This window comes from Stomoxys calcitrans, chromosome 3 (assembly GCF_963082655.1).
Source record: "Stomoxys calcitrans chromosome 3, idStoCalc2.1, whole genome shotgun sequence".
Lineage (NCBI taxonomy): Eukaryota > Metazoa > Arthropoda > Insecta > Diptera > Muscidae > Stomoxys > Stomoxys calcitrans.
In genome coordinates, this window is record NC_081554.1 from 126,279,664 (window position 1) to 126,300,060 (window position 20,397).

General features: G+C 39.9%; 1 protein-coding gene across 1 annotated transcript in view; it reads right to left on the bottom strand.

Annotated features, from left to right (window-relative positions):
• Window positions 1-983: 983 nt before the first annotated feature.
• LOC106089375 (uncharacterized) overlaps window positions 984-20,397 on the bottom strand; it is a 37,165-nt gene continuing 17,751 nt past the window's right edge. The window contains exons 2-3 of the mRNA XM_013255210.2: window positions 1,302-1,484; window positions 984-1,234 (exon numbers count right to left, since the gene is read on the bottom strand). Coding sequence (XP_013110664.2) covers window positions 1,008-1,234; window positions 1,302-1,484 — 410 coding nt within the window. The 3' untranslated portion in view covers window positions 984-1,007. The remainder of the gene's footprint in view (window positions 1,235-1,301; window positions 1,485-20,397) is intronic.

Below are 20,397 nucleotides of genomic sequence, written 5' to 3' on the forward strand. Positions count from 1 at the left end.
TTTGCATGGAAATAACAACGTTAAATATCAATTAAGTGTAAAACATTGGCCAACTTAATATGTACGGCTTAATTACTTATAGTTGTCTGATTTGTCCAACAACAGAGGTGTTTTATTTACCCGTTAAGCGGATTTTCTTGCTTAGTTTATATGTAGAAAAAAAATATTACTAAGCGCCTTGGCTTATCCCCGTCTATTATCGCCGTTTATTAAAACATATGGTGTCACATTCAATCGGAATGGAAAAACTAAAAGAGGATGAACGCAACATATTTATTCAATGATTAAACGTTCTGGAATGCAAAAATTTCTTAGGATTTTAAGTGCACTCAATATTTTGTTGTTGGGCAATTGCCAATACCTGGAAATGAATATATCTTGGTACAAACCAACATATTTAATTTTTTTGACATGCACGCATAAGTGCTGCGTGCGAATTATGTAACTCCACCTTCTTTGTTTCACAAGTGATATTTGACAATAATGATTTGTTTTTGTTTCCATACCAAAAGACCTTTTTTGTCTGCACTTAATGTTTTATATTTTTTCGGCAATGGTAGCCATAACGGTTTCAAGCGTTTATAAGCAGAGTACTGCTTTTTCGCCAATGTTTCGTCGAGGTTTTCCGAGAGCGTTCCGCGTGAAAAGCTGAACAGAATACCCGCTTAAGCTAGCAAATCCGCTAGAGTGGTAAATAAAACAGCGAATATAGAATTGGCCATTTTGCCATCAAGCTGATTTACAAAATTAACAAACACAAAGAAAAGCGTACAGGAAATATTCGAGGAAAAAAGAAAACAACAATAGAACCTTAACAAGGAATTTTAATAATGTCAAATTTGACCGGCTGATAACTGTTGTGCGCGTGAGACCACCTTGTTATTGAGCCATATTTATTTCTTCGTTATAGGTGACCATATGTTTGTTTTGTGGAAATTTCGGCAGAGTTGCGCACCAATCTTTGGCAACAATGTAAGGTGGGATAAGGGGGTATGAATATGTGTATTTTATTCGTGTCTTTGAAATGCGTTGGTAACTGCGAATGCTATACACACTGTAGATAACATTACAATAATTGAGTTCTGCCCAAGAGCATACATGGATATACTGCTGTTACACAAATTGTCTTTACATATGTAACATTTTTGATCATCGTATAGATTATCGTTGCATTTGAAATCCTTGAAAAATGGCTGTTTGCCTGTATAACAATCACGTTCCATAATTGTATTACCTAAATGAAAATATGTAGGTATGTTTAACCCATATAGTAGATGAAAAATAATGTTATTCATAAATACCGTCAACTATGAAGAGTCTTTTGTTACATCCAGTAGCATTTTCTTCACATTGTTTCACAAACCTCGTTTCGTTGCTTTTTATATTATTGCATGCCGCTATTGAGATATTTTTGCATTGGTAACATGATATCAAGTCCTTCTTTGGTGCCAGCATCGTTGCCACATTTAAGACATCTTTTAACTCTGTAAGTAAAATGGAACAAAGGTCCTATATAATTCATCGTGTTAGATGTTTAAATTATGCAGAGTTCCATATACATAGTTTGAATTTAAAATTTTAAGCAAAAGTTATTTTTTATACTGCGAAACACATCTCCAAATATTGATCAAATATCTATATTCATATTCTTGATCGTCATGACATTTTAAGTCCATACCGTCTGTCTATCTGTCGATATGGCAATTCGATCGAAATTATGGTGGAATACTTCTATTGCATCCCTTTTGAATTACCTTGGAAGGAAATCTTATATATATATATGTAGTAATAGGTCAAAGTGTTGTGCTTTGGTTTTTAAATTATTATACCGATCACCACAGGTTGGGAGTTATACTAATCCTATCATTCCATATATTCCTGATCGTCTTGACATTCTAACTTAATTAAGCCATGTTCGTCCGTCTGTCGAAATCAGGATAGCGGTCAAACGAGTAATGTTCGTTTAGGTTAGGTTCAAGTGGAAGTCTGCCATCAGACTCAGACGTTTTCGACCATTGTGATACCACAGGTACAGAAAAAGGAAAATGCCTTCTAGTTTCTACCGTTGAACCATCCAGATCGCCTTAAAAAACCCAATAACTTGCGAATGTTCACATCCGCTAAATCAAACAGGTTCTCAATGAAATGAGAACCTAAAGTGGAACTCCTTCTAACTGCTAGTGCGGTACACACACACAGAAGGTTTTCTATAGTCTCTTCTTCTTCGATGCCTTCACAGCTTCTGCAAAAGTCGTTGCTGGAAACCTTCAGTCTGTCAGCATGTTTTCTGATTAGACAGTGCCATGACTGTCATGACGGACACAATAAGAGACGTCTGTTCTAGCCAATGACAGCAAAGCAGAAGCCCACTTCAAGTCTAGATTAGGCCACATTGTTTTGGAATGCCCACAGCCCCCTCTTTGTGACCATCTATCATTCGTTGTCCTTCGGGCCTGGTCTTGAAAACTTAGTTTACATGTCGAGGCATACCCACAGATTCCAGTATCCGTTGAATGTGTAGGGTAGTTCCTAGCCTAGCAAGCTCGTCCGCTTTACAATTCCCTAGGGTATCTCTATGGCCCGGCAAACTGAACAGGTGAATTTTGAACTGTTCAGCCATCTCGTTGAGAGATCTGTGACAGACGAGGGCGGTTTTTGTGTTCAGAAATACGTTCTGCAGAGATTTATTGGCTGCCTGGATGTCTGAGAAGATATTTATAGCAATCGTCGTAATGACATTATATCTTAGCCATTCCACCACTTCCTTAATTGCAAGGATCTCCGCTTGATACACACTGCAGTGGTCGAGTATCCTTTTCGATATGACCAGTCCTAGATCCTTAGAGTACACTCCAAAGCCCACTTGGTCGTTTAGTTTGGAACCATCCGTATAGAAGTCTATGTAACTTCTGTTACCAGGGATATCGTAGTTCCAATCGGTTCTATCAGGAATAGTGGTACAGTACTTTTAATCAAAAAGCGGCTCAGGTAGGGTGTAATAAATAAATACTGCCTTGAACATCGGATATTGTAACAGGGATAACACAGTGTCTGTAGCCGCCACATGAACAATGAGAGAGCACCCTTAACCTCACGGCAGAGGTTGCTGCAACTTGGGTAGCCACAATGTCCAGAGGCATAAGATGTAGCATTAAATTCAGTGCATCAGATGGTGTCGTCCTCAGTGCGGCTGTGATGCACAAGCAAGCCATCCTTTGGAACCGGTTAAGTATTGAGCAGTAGGTGGACTTTTGAAGCACCGTCCACCAGACCACAAAACCATATAGCATTATAGGTCTGACAACAGCAGTATATACCCAATGCATGACACGCCGTCTAAGCCTCCAATTTTTGCCAATGGCTTCTTTGCAGGTGTATATGGCAAGAGTTGCCTTTCTTGACCTTTCCAAAATGGATTTGAAATTCAATTTCCTGTCCAGCAAAACACCCAAGTATTTTGCGCTTTCTGTAAATGAAACATTCTCTCTACCCAAGGAGACAGGTACCACTGTAGGCAACTTGTATCTCCTGCTGAAAAGAACTACTTCTGTCTTGCACGGATTTATACCCAGACCACTTTCGGTAGCCCACTTTGCTGTTGCACGTAGAGCTTCCTGAAGTATATCTCTTGGAGTGCTGGGAAACTTTTCCCTAACCGCAATTGCCACGTCATCAGCATACGCGACCACTTTTACGCCTTTTTATACCATCCACCATAAGATGGGGGGTATACTAATTTCGTCATTCTGTTTGTAACTACTCGAAATATTCGTCTGAGACCCAATAAAGTATATATATTCTTGATCGTCGTGACATTTTATGTCGATCTAGCCATGTCCGTCCGTCTGTCCGTCCGTCCGTCCGTCCGTCCGTCCGTCTGTCTGTCGAAAGCACGCTAACTTCCGAAGGAGTAAAGCTAGCCGCTTGAAATTTTGCACAAATACTTCTTATTAGTGTAGGTCGGTTGGTATTGTAAATGGGCCATATCGGTCCATGTTTTGATATAGCTGCCATATAAACCGATCTTGGGTCTTGACTTCTTGAGCCTCTAGAGTGCGCAATTCTTATCCGATTGGAATGAAATTTTGCACGACGTGTTTCGTTATGATATCCAACAACTGCGCCAAGTATAGCTCAAATCGGTCCATAACCTGATATAGCTGCCATATAAACCGATCTTGGGTCTTGACTTCTTGAGCCTCTAGCGTGCGCAATTCTTATCCGATTGGAATGAAATTTTGCACGACGTGTTTTGTTATTATATCCAAAAACTGTGCCAAGTATGGTTCAAATCGGTCCATAACCTGATATAGCTGTCATATAAACCGATCTTGGGTCTTGACTTCTTGAGCCTCTAAAGTGCGCAATTCTTATCCGATTGAAATGAAATTTTGCACGACGTGTTTTGCTATTATATCCAACAACTGTGCCAAGTATGGTTCAGATCGGTCCATAACCGGATATAGCTGCCATATAAACCGATCTTGGGTCTTGACTTCTTGAGCCTCTAGAGGGCGCAATTCTTATCCGAATGGAATGGAATTTCGCACGACGTGTTTTGTTATGATATCCAACAACTGTGCCAAGTATGGTTCAAATCGGTCCATAACCTGATATAGCTGCCATATAAACCGATCTTGGGTCTTGACTTCTTGAGCCTCTAGAGGACACAATTCTTATCCGATTTGAATGAATTTTTGCACCAAGTATTTCGTTATGATATCCAACAACTGTGCTAAGTATGGTTGAAATCGGTCCATAACCTGATATAGCTGTCATATAAACAGATCTGGGGATTTGATTTCTTGAGCTTCTAGAGGGCGCAATTCCTATCCGATTTGGCTGAAATTTTGCATGACGTATTTTATTTTTACTTTCAACAACTTTGTCAAATAAGGTTCAAATCGGTTCATAACCTGATTTAGCTGCCATATAAACCGATCTGGGATCTTGAATTCTTGACCCCTAGAGGTCGCAATTATTATCCGATATGCCTGAAATTTTGTACGACAGATCCTCTCATGACCATCAACAAACGTGTTTATTATGGTCTGAATCGGTCTATAGCCCGATACAGATCCCATATAAATCGTTCTCTCTACTTTACTTCGTGAGCCCCAATGGGCCCAATTCTTATACGAATTGGCTGAAATTTTACACTGGTCTCAAACATATAATTTAATTGTGGTCCGAACCGGACCATATCTTGATATCGTTTTAATAGCAGAGCAACTCTTTTCTTATATCCTTTTTTGCCTAAGAAAAGATGCCGGGAAAAGAACTCGACAAATGCGATCCATGGTGGAGGGTATATAAGATTCGGCCCGGCCGAACTTAGCACGCTTTTACTTGTTTCTCCTGAGACAATAATATATTGTTAAAGGGCATGCTGACATGCCCTAGTGCATGCATGCTGGTCGGTTTATCCCCTTTATTATGCCTGATTGCAACTTATAATATATTCAATAAGCAGCTCACCCCTTTCGTTGACATCCGAACTTCCCCATATCTGGTGATGTGCATAAGCATCACTTCCTATAATGAGGATTTTCTTCCCTACAGAAGCAGGGATTACATTCCCTTAGTCTTCCAAGTATCCCTTCAGGATCTGAGGGAATCCTTGGTATCCAAGCATGCGCCATTGGTCAAGAAGGAATATCTTCGTTCTTTACTAAATCTAGGGCTGCACCAGATCTGGCCAGATCTCACCAATCTTTTTTAGCGCATCACGATACATTTCAATTAAGCGTTGATCGCCGAAGGCAATTAGTATGTTTCGGTTTCGATACCAGCCTTCATCGTCACAAACTGGAGGAGACCCAGGAAATTCCGCAAGTATACTGATGACAGTCCATTGACTATCCCACTCCAATTATTCCTAGGTATGCAGCCCTGTTCTTCTCCCTTGTCGACAACTGCCATCACTAAACTGTCCCTAGCGACATTAGCAAAGGTTCTTGGACCCATCTTATTATTGTTCGGCCTAGTCACCTCCAGGTGACCGCAGCTTTTTGGCGGACTGCGGAGCAGTTTCCGAATCTATACGTGTAGTCTTTGGTGTAGCCTGTGCAGGGAATTCCCGAGCCCAATTTAGGGAATCTCTCTCCCTATCAGTAAGAGTCTTATGATCATTCGCAGCAAGCTTCTCAATAAATCTGAGAGCGATGCGCCTTCTATTATTCCAACCTCTTAAAGAGCGTGTTGGTTTGCTGAGGAAGGCCGATGGCCTAGGCAAATTATAGGCATGCGAAGAAGGAATAGGTTCGACGTTGTCTTTTATACTCAAACCAGGTGTCTTCGTCAAAAGCCCCTGCTGACCAGTGCAGTTGCTCCACCAGTCGAGGTTTCAGTAGCAGACAACATGCTATGGCCTGATACCACCACCGCAGCTGTTGGGTCTTTGGAGTCCATTCTAAGCCTACTCCCGGACTCCAGATCTGCCGCTCCACTGGAAACAGACGCAGATCATCAACCGCCTAATGGATACCTCTATCGAAGTTATCCATGAGTGACTTTAATTTTTCTACCAAAAATAATGACCTATTACTAGTTACAGAAAAATTCTTGTGGAGTGAAATAACAATACGTCCACTCCACCCAACGGTTCAAACAAGAATGACGTGCTCTGTTATAAAGTCTGCGGACCTCTTTCCCAATGTTGCGAATCTCCAAGGGTAGTAGTAGTCTGAGTAGTCTTCCGAATTTTAGCCAGCTGGTTTTCAACTTATTACGGAAGCTTGTCGGACTCGGCTTTGGCCGTGCTATTCTAAACTTAATGGAGCGATGGTCTGAGAATGAGTGTGCCATGGAGACCCTCCAATCCAAAACCTTTTCGATCAGATTTTCCGAATATATTGTCACATCTAAAACCTCCTCCCTAATTCTATTAACAAAGGTAGCGTTGTTAACAATATTAAGTGTTATTAGATCGTTAGTATTCAAGAACTCTGCCAGAGCTTGGCTCCGCTTATTAGTGTTGGTACTACCCCACGAAATGTGGTGAGAGTTCGTATTGCACCCTATTAGTACCTCATTTCTTGTCTGTTTTGCTTTCCTCACCAACCGTTGTAGCTCCGACGTAGATGGCGGTGTCGGAGTGTCGAAAGGCAGATTAAGTGATGTTATGTATGATCCACCGTCTCCCTGTCTCTCCCTTCGCTGTTGCATCCAAATACATAATGTATACATAACTAGCTGACCTGGGCCCGCTCCGTTGCGCCTTCTTTTACTTTATATGGAACAAAATTTTCCTTGGAATATTTATTTTCGACAATTAAAGAGCTTTTAGTGAAATACCATGCTACGTAAATGTATATCGCTTGACTAACAGTTTAACAATAGAAGTGCCTTTATCTGAATCCCATATGACCATTGTTGGTCTATGAATTTAAGTTTGGGTGTAAGGTGTACTCCATTCTTAAAATACTTTATTTCAGCCCGATATTCTCATGATATCTGATTTAGGGGTGCCTTCGGGTGTGAGGTGGCCGCCCAGATACATGTCCCTGAAAAAATATCAGCATCGTGCTCTTCTTTCAAATACTATTTATTTAAACCCCATATTGCCACAGATTTGGGGGAGTTTAAACGAAGAGGCGTCACCTAAACACATGGCCCGAAAATAGGTTATCAAATGCGTTTTCTAATCTCAAATACCTTTCATTAGAGCCACATATTTGCAAGGTCGAAAAATGTTTACCCTTTGCGGGGTGTTTTGGGGAAGGGGTGATGCCCTAAATACATGGTCCTACATTTGGATATCAAATTCGTATTCTACTCCCAAATACCTTTATTTTAGCCCCATATTGCGATTTTCAGTAAAAAATTGCTGTTTGTGGGGTATTTTGGGAAAGGGGTAGACCCCCAGAAAATTGACCCCGAAACTGGGAATCAATTCATGCTCTACCCCCTAATACCTTTCACTTAAGCTCCACATTGACATGGTCGGTAAATATGCCCGATTTGGGGGTGTTTTGGGACTAGGGGTGGTCCCCCTAGCACTTGGTCCGACAATTGGATATCAGATACGTTTTCTTATCCTAAATACCTTTCATTTGAATCCCATATTGTCGTGATTGGCCTAAATATATGTTTGGTAGGTTTTAGGGTGGGCCAGCCCCCCTAGGTACCCCATCCGAAATTTGGATACCAAATTTTTATTTTTAGGGTACTATATGAGAGTACACAAAATTTCGCTTAAATCGCACCACCCATCTCCGAGATCTGGCGTTTCTGAAAATTAGAGATATCAAAAAATTTAGTACCCTATTTTCACCATGGGATCATCATGCACCATCTGTGAAAATTTCAGGAAAATCGGTTCAGCCGATTCTGAGTCTATAAGGAACACACAAACAAACAAATCTACAAACAAACACAAATTGATTTTTATATATAAGACTAGCTGAACCCGGCACGCTCTGCTGCGCCCGATTATGCTATGTTGGAGAGAAGTACTCTAAATTTGAAAATTTCTGCATAATTGTAGTTGAAAATCTATTCCAATTTTCCTATGGATGTTTCTATACTCAAGTACCTCTTATTTAAACCCCACATTGCAATGGTCAGTAAAAGACTTTTTTGGGGTGTGAAAGTGAAAGTCCATTTCGTGCTCTATTCCCAAAGTCCTTTCATTTAAGATCCATATTGGCATGGTCGGTAAATATGTCCGATTTGAGGGGTTTTATAGTGGTGGGGTGACCCACGAAACACTTAGTTCCACAATTGGATATCAGATTCATTTTCTACTCTCAATACCTTTAATTTGAGTCCCATATTGTAGTGGTTGGTCTATAAATCCGTTTGCCGCGTTTTTGGGGTGGGCGGCTCTCCTAGCGATCCCACCCCAGAATTTATTACCAAATTTTTTGCTTTAAGATCCTTCCTATATTCCTATATTTTATTATTTTTTTATTCAAAGGACCGATAGGTTGTCATAACAAAGATACATGCTGATGATTGATTTTTACCACTCTGCCCTCTCTCTGCTCATGTTAGCATGTCTTTAATTGGATCAACTAAATCCAATTGGATCAAACAATTTCAGTTAAAGACTGCCAGATGACGCTAATTTAAATGTTAGTGCTTCTTGCTTAGAGTGGAATAATCATTCATAGACAACCACCATACCATATGACTACCTATTAAATAGTCATCATTTAGTCTTTTTTTATACCCCTCACCGAAGGAGTGGGGTATATTGGGTATATTCATTTTGTCCTTCCGTTTGGAACAAATCGAAATATCCATTTCCGACCCTATAAAGTATATATAACCTTGATCAGCGTAAAAATCTAAGACGATCTAGACATGTCCGTCCATCTGTCCTTCTGTCTGTTGAAATCACACTACAATCTTGAAAAATAGAGAGTGCGGGCTACATCGGACTATATCTTGATATAGCCCCCATATAGACCGATCAGCCGATTTAGGGTCTTAGGCCCATAAAAGCCACATTTATTGTCCGATTTTGATGAAATTTTGGACAGTGAGTTCTTTAGCCCCTTCGACATTATTCTTTAATTTGGCCCTGATCGGTTCAGATTTGGATATTGCTGCCATATCCCGATATCTCGATTTAAAGTGTGCATTTGTAATCCGATTTCTTTGAAATTTGACACAGTGACTTATGTTAGGCTTTTCGACATCCGGGTCGTATATGGTTCAGATCGGTTTATTTTTAGATATAGCTACTAAAAAGATCACTATTTTGTTATGCACAATTGAACAATTGAATTGTACTTATTAGTATTTGGTCCAAATCGGAACATATTTCGATATAACTGCTATAGGACATAAGGTATGAAATTTTCACCGAATTTTGATGAAAGGTGGTTTACATATGTCAAATAAGGTTACTATGTCAAATAAGGTTCAGAGCCTGTAGAGGTCGCAATTATTATCCGATTTGCCTGAAATTTTGTACGACGGATCCTCTCATGACCATCAACATACGTGTTTATTATGGTCTGAATCTGTCTATAGCCCGATACAGCTCCCGTGTAAATCGATCTCTCTATTTTACTTCTTGAGCCCCCAAAGGGTGCAATTCTTATTCGAATTTGCTGACTTTTTATACAGGTCTCCAACATATAATTTAATTGTGGTCCAAACCAGACCGTATCTTGATATCGCTCTAATAGCAGAGCAAATCTTTTCGTATATTCTTTTTTTTGCCTAAGAAGAGATGCCGGGAAAAGAACTCGACAAATGCGATCCATGGTGGAGGGTATATAAGATTCGGCCCGGCCGAACTTAGCACGCTTTTACTTGTTATATATAAGATTAATTAAACATTCCAATACAGTAGGGCAACATTAATTTACATTAATACATCGCTGATTAAATTTCTACCACGTCATCCATTTTCAGTTGCGTTTCGCATGTTTATTTCGTCCATTTATATATTCGCACTATCGATTTTTCTGTTTTCCAATTCACACTTTAAATTTATTTAAAATTAAAAATGAAAATATGATTGTGTGGGAGAGGAGCAAAAATATATATTTGGCCCATCATCTTGCTTTTTACAGAAACAGATACATATCGATTATGCTTTTAAATAACAATTTAAACTCGCACAATAAAAAATTTGTTTAACATTAATCTTTTAACCAATCACATTTCATGATTCAATGATAAATGGAATCGCAGTCTGCTCCCTAAGATGGGTATTCTGTTCAGCTTTTCACACGGAATGGTGTCAGACTTCATATAAAACAACGTAGGAGAAAACCAGTAAGGAAGTGCAAAAGTCGTTCGGTGCCGACTGCATAATACCCTACTCCTACGCTATAAGTGCAATGTGGGAGCTATATCCAATTCTGAACCAATTTTGATGGACCTCGGCTGATGTTTTCGAATGTGTAATTAAACAATCCGTATCAACTTTCGAGCAAATATGTTCAAACTGTAATAACTACAGTTGACAAGTGACAACCCAAAATCGGCCGAACATATATATGGGAGCTATATATATAAGTCTGAACTGATTTAGAGCAAATGTCGAGGAAAGCGTTGTGCAAAATTTTGACAAGATTGGTCAATCAATGAGCTTGCAGTGGCTCTTGGAGTGAAAATCGGGCTATATACATATACGACAGCTATATCAAAATCTCAACCGATTTCTATGAAATTAATGAAAGTAATGTCGACAGTTATAAGAAAATCCCTCCTGCCAAATTACGAGAGAATCGGTAAACAAATGAGCACTTTATTGAAATATTTCTCAAAATCGGCCGGATATATTTATGGGAGCTATATCAAAATCTGAACCGATTTCGAACAAACTTTATAGATATTGTGGATGTCATCGAGAAAAGCGTTGAACGAAATTTTGGGAAGATTGGTAAATAAATGCGCTTGCTGTGGCTCTATGAGTGAAAATCGGGCGATATATATAAGAGAGCTGTACCTAAACCTGAACCGATTTCCATGAAATTCACCATGAAACTTTGAGAGTCAAACGGCTGAACAGATTTTCTTGAAATTTTCACAGATAGTGCATAATGTTCCCGTGGTGAAAATAGGGTACTACATTTTTTGATATCTGAAGCGGACCCTCCCCCTTACCCTAATTTTCAGAAACGCCAGATCTCGGAGATGGGTGATGCGATTTAAGCGAAATTTTGTGTGCTCTCAAATTTCGGATGGGACACCTAGGGGGACTGCCCCACCCTAAAACTTGCCAAACATATATTTAGACCAATCACGACAATATGGGACTCAAATGAAAGGTATTTAGGATAAGAAAACGTATCTGATATCCAATTGTCAGACCAAGTGCAAGGGGGACCACCCCAAGCCCCAAAACACCCCTTAATCGGACATATTTACCGACCATGGCTATATGGGACTCAAATGAAAGGTATTTGCGAGTAGAATACGAATCTGATATCCAAATGCGGGACCACGTTTCTGGGGGTCCACCCCTTTCCCAAAACACCCCCCAAACAGGACTTATTTAGTGACCATGGGAAGATGGGGCTTAAATAAAAGGTATTTGAATGTAGAATACGAATCTGATATCCAAATATGGGACCAAGTGTTTGGGGGCCGTCTCTCACCAAAAACATCCCCCAAAAGGGACAAATTTACGACCATAGCCATATGGGGCTCAAATGAAAGGTCGTTGGGAGTAAAGCACGATTTTGATATCAATATTCGGGAAAAATGTCTATGGGGCCACGCCACCCCCACAACACCACCCAAATAGTAAGTATTTTCTGTTTATTGCAATATGAGGCTAAAATAAGAGGGTTTTTAAAGTGGAACACGAATCCGATACATATTTTCTAGGCCAACTCACTGAGCGGCCGCCCATCCGCCAAAACACCCCCCAAGACGGTCATGTTTACCGACTATGGAAATATGTGGCTCAAATTAAAAGTATGTGGGCGTAGACCACGTATCTGATATCAACATTAGGAACCAACTGTATAGCGGACGTCCCACCACCATAACAATCCCCAAATATGACGTATTTGCTCACCAAGACAATTTGGGTCTTAAAGAGAGTGGAACTAAATATTCATAGTTTTTAGGGCCAATACTCCAAACCGGACATATTTGGTGACTTTTGCAATAAGGAGTTCAAATGAGATTAGAAAACGAATTTGATATCCTATTTTGAGGCCAATGGCAATATGGGGTTCAAATAAATGATATATAGATATATGAGAATAGAGCACGTTGCTGATATATTTTTTCCGGGCTTTGTGTTTGGGGGATCACCCCTATCCCCAAAACACCCCTTGATCGGGCATATTTACCGACCATATCAATGTGGAGCTTAAATAAAAGGTATTGGGGGGTAGAGCAAGAATTGATACCCATTTTCGGGACCAAATTTCTGGGGGTCTACCCCTTTCCCAAAATACCCCACAAACAGCAATATTTTAGTGACCGTCGCAATATGGTGCTCATATAAAAGTATTTGGGAGTAGAATACGAATTTGATATCCAAATGTAGGACCATGTATTTAAGGCATCACCCCTTTTCCAGAACAGCCCAAAGGGAAAAAATTTTTCGACCATGCCAATATGTGGCTCAAATGAAAGGTATTTGAGATTAGAAAACGAATTTGATAACCTATTTTGGGGCCATGTGTTTGGGGGACGCCTGAAATGAAGTATTTTAAGAATGGAGTACACCTTACATCCAAACTTAAATTCGTAGATCACTAAAGATCATATGGGATTCAGAAAAAGGCACTTACATTGTTAAACTATTAGTCAAGTTAGCATGGTATTTCACTAAAAGATCTTCGAAAATAAATATTCCAAGGAAATTTTTGTTCCATATAAAATCAGCTAGTCGTAAATACAAATTAAAATGACAACGCTTGAAACCATTGTTGGCATCACTTTTGCTTGTTGTATTGTTTTCAATGGTTCGTTTTATCTTCTTGTTATTTCATTTATTTGCCAAAAAAATTAAAACCTTAAGTGAAGATAAAAAACGTCTTTTGGTATGAATATAAAAAAAACACAAAGGATTACTTTCAAATTTGCTCTTAGAACAATAGCTGTGTTTTACTTTAGTACTACATAGTGCAACGCAATGAAATTTGTTATACCCTCCACCATAGAATGGGGGTATATTAATTTCGTCATTCTTTTTGTAACTACTCGTCTGAGACCCCATAACGTATATATATTCTTGATCATCGTGACATTTTATGTCGATCTAGCCATGTCCGTTCGTCCGTCCGTTCGTCTGTCTGTCGAAAGCACGCTAACTTTTGAAGGAGTAAAGCTAGCCGCTTGAAATTTTGCACAAATACTTCTTATTAGTGTAGGTCGGTTGGGATTGTAAATGGGCCATATTGGTCCATGTTTTGATATAGCTGCCATATAAACCGATCTTGGGTCTTGACTTCTTGAGCCTCTAGAGTGCGTAATTTTTATCCGATTGGAATGAAATTTCGCACGACGTGTTTTGCTATGATATCCAACAACTGTGCCAAGTATGGTTCAAATCGGTCCATAACCTGATATAGCTGTTATATAAACCGATCTTGGGTCTTGACTTCTGGAGCCTCTAAATGTCGCAATTCTTATGCAATTTGAATGAATTTTTGCACGTAGTATTTTGTTATGATATGCAACAACTGTGCCAAGTATGGTTCAAATCGGTTCATAACCTGATATAGCTGTCATATAAACAGATCTGGGGACTTGACTTCTTGAGCGTCTAGAAGGCGCAATTCTTATCCGATTTGGCTGAAATTTTGCACGAAGTATTTTGCTATGATGTCCAACAACTGTGCCAAGTAAGGTTCAAATCGGTCCATAACCTGATTTAGCTGCCATATAAATCGATCTGGGGACTTGACTTCTTGAGCTTCTAGAGGCCGTAATTCTTATCCGATTTTGCTGAAATTTTGCATGACGTATTTTATTCTTACTTTCAACAACTGTGTCAAATAAGGTTCAAATCGGTTCATAGCCTAATATAGCTGCCATATAAACCGATCTGGAATCTTGACTTCTTGAGCCTCTAGAGGTCGCAATTATTACCCGATTTGCCTGAAATTTTGTACGACGGATCCTCTTGACCATCAACATACGTGTCTTGGTCTATTTTTCTTGAGCCCCCAAAAGACATTTAACACTCGCTCTAATAGCAGAGCAAATCTCGACAACTGCGATCCATGGTGGAGGGTATATAAGATTCGGCCCGGCCGAACTTAGCACGCTTTTACTTGTTTAAAAATTACATCTATGCAGGACAACCAAATTCTGGATAAATTACCACTGCGGGCTTATGTAGAACATCTTTCGTCAGGATTACCATGATATGTTTTTCACAAATTATAGTAGCCACACGCAGAAATCTTCTATTATGAATGGCAAAATAAAAGTAAACCAATTATTAATAGAATTACGTTTGCAAATCTCAATAAATTGACTTGACTTCTATGTCCATACATGTATTGCCAATTTCATTTATAAATTGTGTCCAGTATTCAAATTAAACATTTTAGCGACTATTCCGAAAGTATAATAGAATACCAACCCTAAGGCTTCTCATTTGCGGCCTATTTTGTGTCGCTGGACAATTATGTATGTTTTTGGGGGTTTCTTGGGGATGGTTAGAAAGAGATTCGTATTCTATATTTTAATACCTTTTATGAGGAATAAAAGGGACGCACTATTCCATCGCATTTGAAGTTATGGCATTTGCCAATCCAGGTAGTTTCGTTGTGGGTAAATTTTATTGTTGTGCTAATTAACCGAAACAATTTAAGCTTAAACGATTTTTCGAGTAAAAAGCCGTCCTCCACTACGGATGAAATTCCTTACGATTATACCATAAACGAAGACTAACGTTCAACATTAATATTCTCTTTGGCCACCGTAACGCAGAGGTTATCATGTCCGTCTATGACTCTGAACGCCTGGGTTCGAATCCTGGCGAGAACATCGGGAGAAATTGTCAGTAGTGGTTATCCCCTCCTAATGCTGGCGACATTTGGGAGGTACTATGCCATGTTCAAACTTCTCCCCAAAGAGGTGTCGTAGTGTGCACGCCGTTCGGACTCGGCTATAAAAAGGAGGCCCCTTGATCTTAAATTTGAATCGGGCACAACACATTGATATGTAAGAAGATTCCAAATTTGCAACTGCCTTTGCAGCGTTCACCTTTGGAAAATGATTCACACATCTTTAAAGAACAATATATATTAAGTTGTAGCGAATCATCTCTGGCGCGGTAGTCGTATGAAAATAAGTTAAAGTCTTTGTTTATGCATTCTTTTGTCTTCGTCTTATATACTCAAAAAGAGCTGAACCGATTACCTGGTATGTTCATGGAGAAAATAGGACACTTCATTAGGGCGCCCTCTCTTTTAACCTATTTTCTAAAAAAAGTCAAATCTCGAAGTTGAGTTCAAGTATTTAAGCGAATTTTGTACACCATTTTTGTAGTCCATGTAGGTCTTAAAGGTGCAGCACGCCGGCCAGCAAGTTAAAGAAAAAAATCTGGGTTTTCTCCAAATAAACAAAAGCTAAAACAACTTATTACTTACTTATTTTACTTTACTTCAATTGGCTATGACAGAATATTTCTTCCACTAGCCGAACGTAGAATAGCGTTCCAAGCGCCTCGATCTTCTGTGCTCATTCTAAAATCTCTGACACCAAGTTTCGAAGTGTCTCCCACAACTTGATCGGGCTTTTGGTCTTCCCGGTTTGCGTGTACCACCGTGTATGCCTTCGAAAGACCTCTTTGCTGGAGCTTCTTCATCCATTCTGACAACATGACCTAGCCAACGCAGCCGTTGTATTTTGATGCGTGTAATTATCCTACCGTCGTCATACAGCTCGTGGTTCATACGTCGTTTATATTCTCCATTAATGCAAACTGGTCAATATATTTATTTTACGAAGAATCTTTCTCTCAAATACTCCAAGCACTACCTCATTTGCTTTCACAAGTACCCATGCTTCAGAATCATATATCAGTGTCTTGTTTAGTGTAATCTTCGTCTGTCGAGAGGTGACCTTGTTTCTAAACTGGTTACTTAGTCCAAAGTAGCATCTGCTTGCCAGTATTATTCTTCGCTTTATCTCAAAACTGGTGTCATTCGTTTCGGTTACGGCGGTGCCGAGGTAGATAAAGCTACTGACTGTCTCAAAGTTGTGGTTCCCAACTTTCTCCATTTTCTTTATCTGCTCGGTTGTGCAAGGTATCTGGGAGTTGAAACCATCCATTTCGTCTTATCTCCATTTACTGCCAGACCCATTTTCACTGACTCTCTTTCGATTTTTTCAAAGGCTGCAGTTACTACTTCCGGTGACCGACCTATGATATCGATGTCGTCGGCATAGGCGAGTAGCATGTGTTCTCTTGTGATTAGTTTGCCATATCTATTCACATCTGCATCTCGTATAATCTTCTCCAGCAGAATATTAAAGAGATCACACGATAGGCTGTCTCCTCGTCTGAAACCTCTTTTGGTATTAAATGGTTCGGAGAGATTCTTTCCTATTCTTACTGAGGAACGCGTATCAGCAAGTGTCATCCTGCAGAGTCTTATTAATTTTGCAGGGATACCAAACTCAGAAATGGCTTGAAATACCTTTGAACGTAAAGCAGTATCGAAGGCGGCTTTGTAGTCAACAAAGACATGGTAGGTGTTGATTTGTCCTTCTCGGGTCTTTTCCAGGATTTGGCGCAGTGTGAATATCTGGTCCAGGTCTAAAGCCGCATTGATACGGCCCGATTATCTCATTGACTTTAGGTTTTAATCTTTCACACAGTACGCTCGAGAGTATCTTATATGCGATGGGGAGGAGACTTATTCCTCTGTAGTTGGCACATTCCGTCTTGTCTCCTTTCTTGTGTAAGGGACATAGTATGCTGAGGTTTCAATCATCGGGTATGCGTTCTTCTAGCCAGATTGAGCAGATAAGCTAATGCGTACGTCTTATCAGCGTGTCACCTCCGTTCTTAAATAGTTTAGCGGGTAACCCGTCGGCTCCTGCTGCCTTTCTGTTCTTCAGTCGGGTCACTGCTACATGGACCTCATTCTGACTAGGAGGTAAACATTCTATACCATCGTCAGGGATTGGTTCTGCGGTATCCTCTTCGCCTCCAACATCGGACACTAGCAGTTGGGTAAAATGTTCTTTCCATATCCTCAGCCTGTTATCTGTGTCAGTTACCAGATTTCCTTCTTTGTCTCTGCAGGAGGATGCGCCTGCACCAAAGCCATCGGTTTGATGTTTAATTCTTTGGTAGAATTTTCGGACTTCATTCTGACTCTTGTACATCTCAATTCGCTCACACTCACGTCTTTCCATTTCCTTTTTCTTTCTGCGGAATAGACGTTTCTCCTCTCTCCTTTTCTCCCGATACCTCTCCTTCATCTGGCGCGTTGCTACTGATTGCAGGGTTGCTCTATATGCCGCATTCTTGGCTTCAGTAGCATCTCGACACTCTTGGTCGTACCATGGGTTTCTTGGAAGAGGCTTCCTGTACCCAAGTATGGATTTCGCGGCATTTTCCATGGAGTGGGCAATAGTTTGTCACTACGCTATTATATCATCGGAACAAGGAGTGCTTTCATCAAGCAGTTGGGTCAGTGAAGTGGAGTATGCCTCTACCATTTGTTGTGTTTGCAGCTTTTCAATGTCCAGCTTCCGTGCAGTGTCAGATCGTACTTTCCTCGCCATGTTCAAACGAGGTAATTATCCGAATCTATAATTGCTTCACGAATCGATCGTACATCTAACACTCTGGATGAATGCCTTCCATCTATCACAACGTGATCAATTTGGTTTCTCGTGTTTTGATCGGGTGACAGCCATGTGGCTTTGTAAATATTTTTATGTTGCAATCTGGTGCTACTAACTACCATGTTTTTTGCCGCGGCGAAATCTATCAGCCTCAACCCATTACTGGACGTTATCTCGTGGAGGCTAAACTTTCCGACTGTTGGACCAAAAATGTCTTCCTTCCCTATTTTTGCATTAAAATCTCCCAGAACGATTTCAATATCATGGGCGGGGCAGCGGTCATATTCTCTCTCTAGGCGCTCGTAGAAAATATCCTTGGTCTGTTCGTCTTTGTCTTCCGTCGGGGCATGGGCACAAATAAGACTGATGTTGAAGAATTTGGCTTTTATGCGGATTGTGGCTAGCCTCTCATCCACCGGAGTAAAGCTGGAGACAAGGTGTTTCAGTCTCCGACTAACCACAAATCCACAGCCAAATTCATGCGTCGTGTTATGGCAGCTTAGTATAGTTCGTCACCGTTTGGTGTTGTAGTGACGCCATTCCCAGTCCATCGCACTTCCTGTAAAGGGGTAATATCTGCCTATGTAGAACATCTATCGTCAGGATTGCCATGATATGTTTTTCACAAATAAATGTGGCCACCCTCAGAAATCTTCTATTGTGAATGGCAAAATAAAACAAGTAAAAAGGCGTTAAGTTCGGCCGGGCCGAACTTTGGATACCCACCACCTGGGATATATATGTAAACCACCTTTCATCAAAATCCGGTGAAAATTGCATACCTTATGTTCCATAGCAGTTATATCGAAATATGATCCGATTTGGACCAAATACTAATAAGTACAAGTAATCGTTCAATTGTGTATAACAAAATAGTAACCTTTTTAGTAGCTATATCTAAAAAAAAACCGATATGAAACATATACAACATGGATGTCGAAAAGCCGAATGTGTCAAATTTCACTTAAATCGGATTATAATTGCGCCTTTTTTGGGGCTAAGACTTTAAATCGAGATTTCGGTCTATATAGCAGCTATATGCAAATCTTGATCGATCTATACCAAATTGCAGAAAAATGTGGAGGGGCTTAACTTAACTCTCCGTCCCAAATTTCGGCAACATCGGACAATAATACGTCTTTTATGGGCCCAAAACATTACATCGAAAGATCGGTCTATATGGCAGCTAAATCCAAATCTGGACCGATCTGAGTGAAATTGAAGAAGGATGTCGAAGGGCCTAACACAACTCACTGTCCCAAATTGCGGCGACATCGGACAATAAATGCGCTCTTTGTGGCCCCAAAACCTAAAACCGAATGCAGAAGTATGTCAAGGGGCTTAACTTAACTCATTGTCCCAAATTTCGTCGACATCGGACGATAAATGCGCCTTTTATGGGCCCAAAACCTTAAATCGAGGGTTCGGTCTGTATGGCACCTATATCCAAATCTGATCCGATCAAAGCCAAATTGAAGAAAATTGTCCTTCGGTGGTGGGTATAATTAAAACGAATTATATATAAAATTGCGTGTACCAATCCTAATACTTTTTATTTGACTTCTATGGCCACAGTGTTTAGCAAATTTTTTTTATAAATTTTACAAATATTTTTTCTTTTTTCCTTTTATTGTTTTGATAGGTTGGCAAATGTCGTTACCACCTTAAGCAAACAAACAGACTGGCACTGGAATTTTGTTTCCGTTTTATTTTTGCCCTGTCTTGTCCACCCAGCACTAAAAGCAAATATTAGCAAGTAAGAGCACATTAAGTTCGCCCGGACGAATTTTGGATACTCACCACCTCGGATATACATATATTGATAGATTGAGTATATTGACAAGGATGCCAAGCTCAATTAATTGTTGTAACATAATTCAAGCTCAAATTTTTACGAATTTTAATCAGATCTCGGTTGGTAATTTAAAATCTTTCAGAGTATATTTGAATTTATTTTGATGTTATGATACACAGCTAAGCCTGGCTAGATCATCAGAAAAAATTTTCAGGGGTGGTTTTCCCCTCCTAACGCTGGCAACATTTGTGAGGTACTATGCCATGTAAAACTTCCCTCCAAAGAGGTGTACCACTGCGGCACGCCGTTCCGACTCGGCTATTAAAAAGAAGCCCCCTATCTCTGAGCTTAAACTCGAA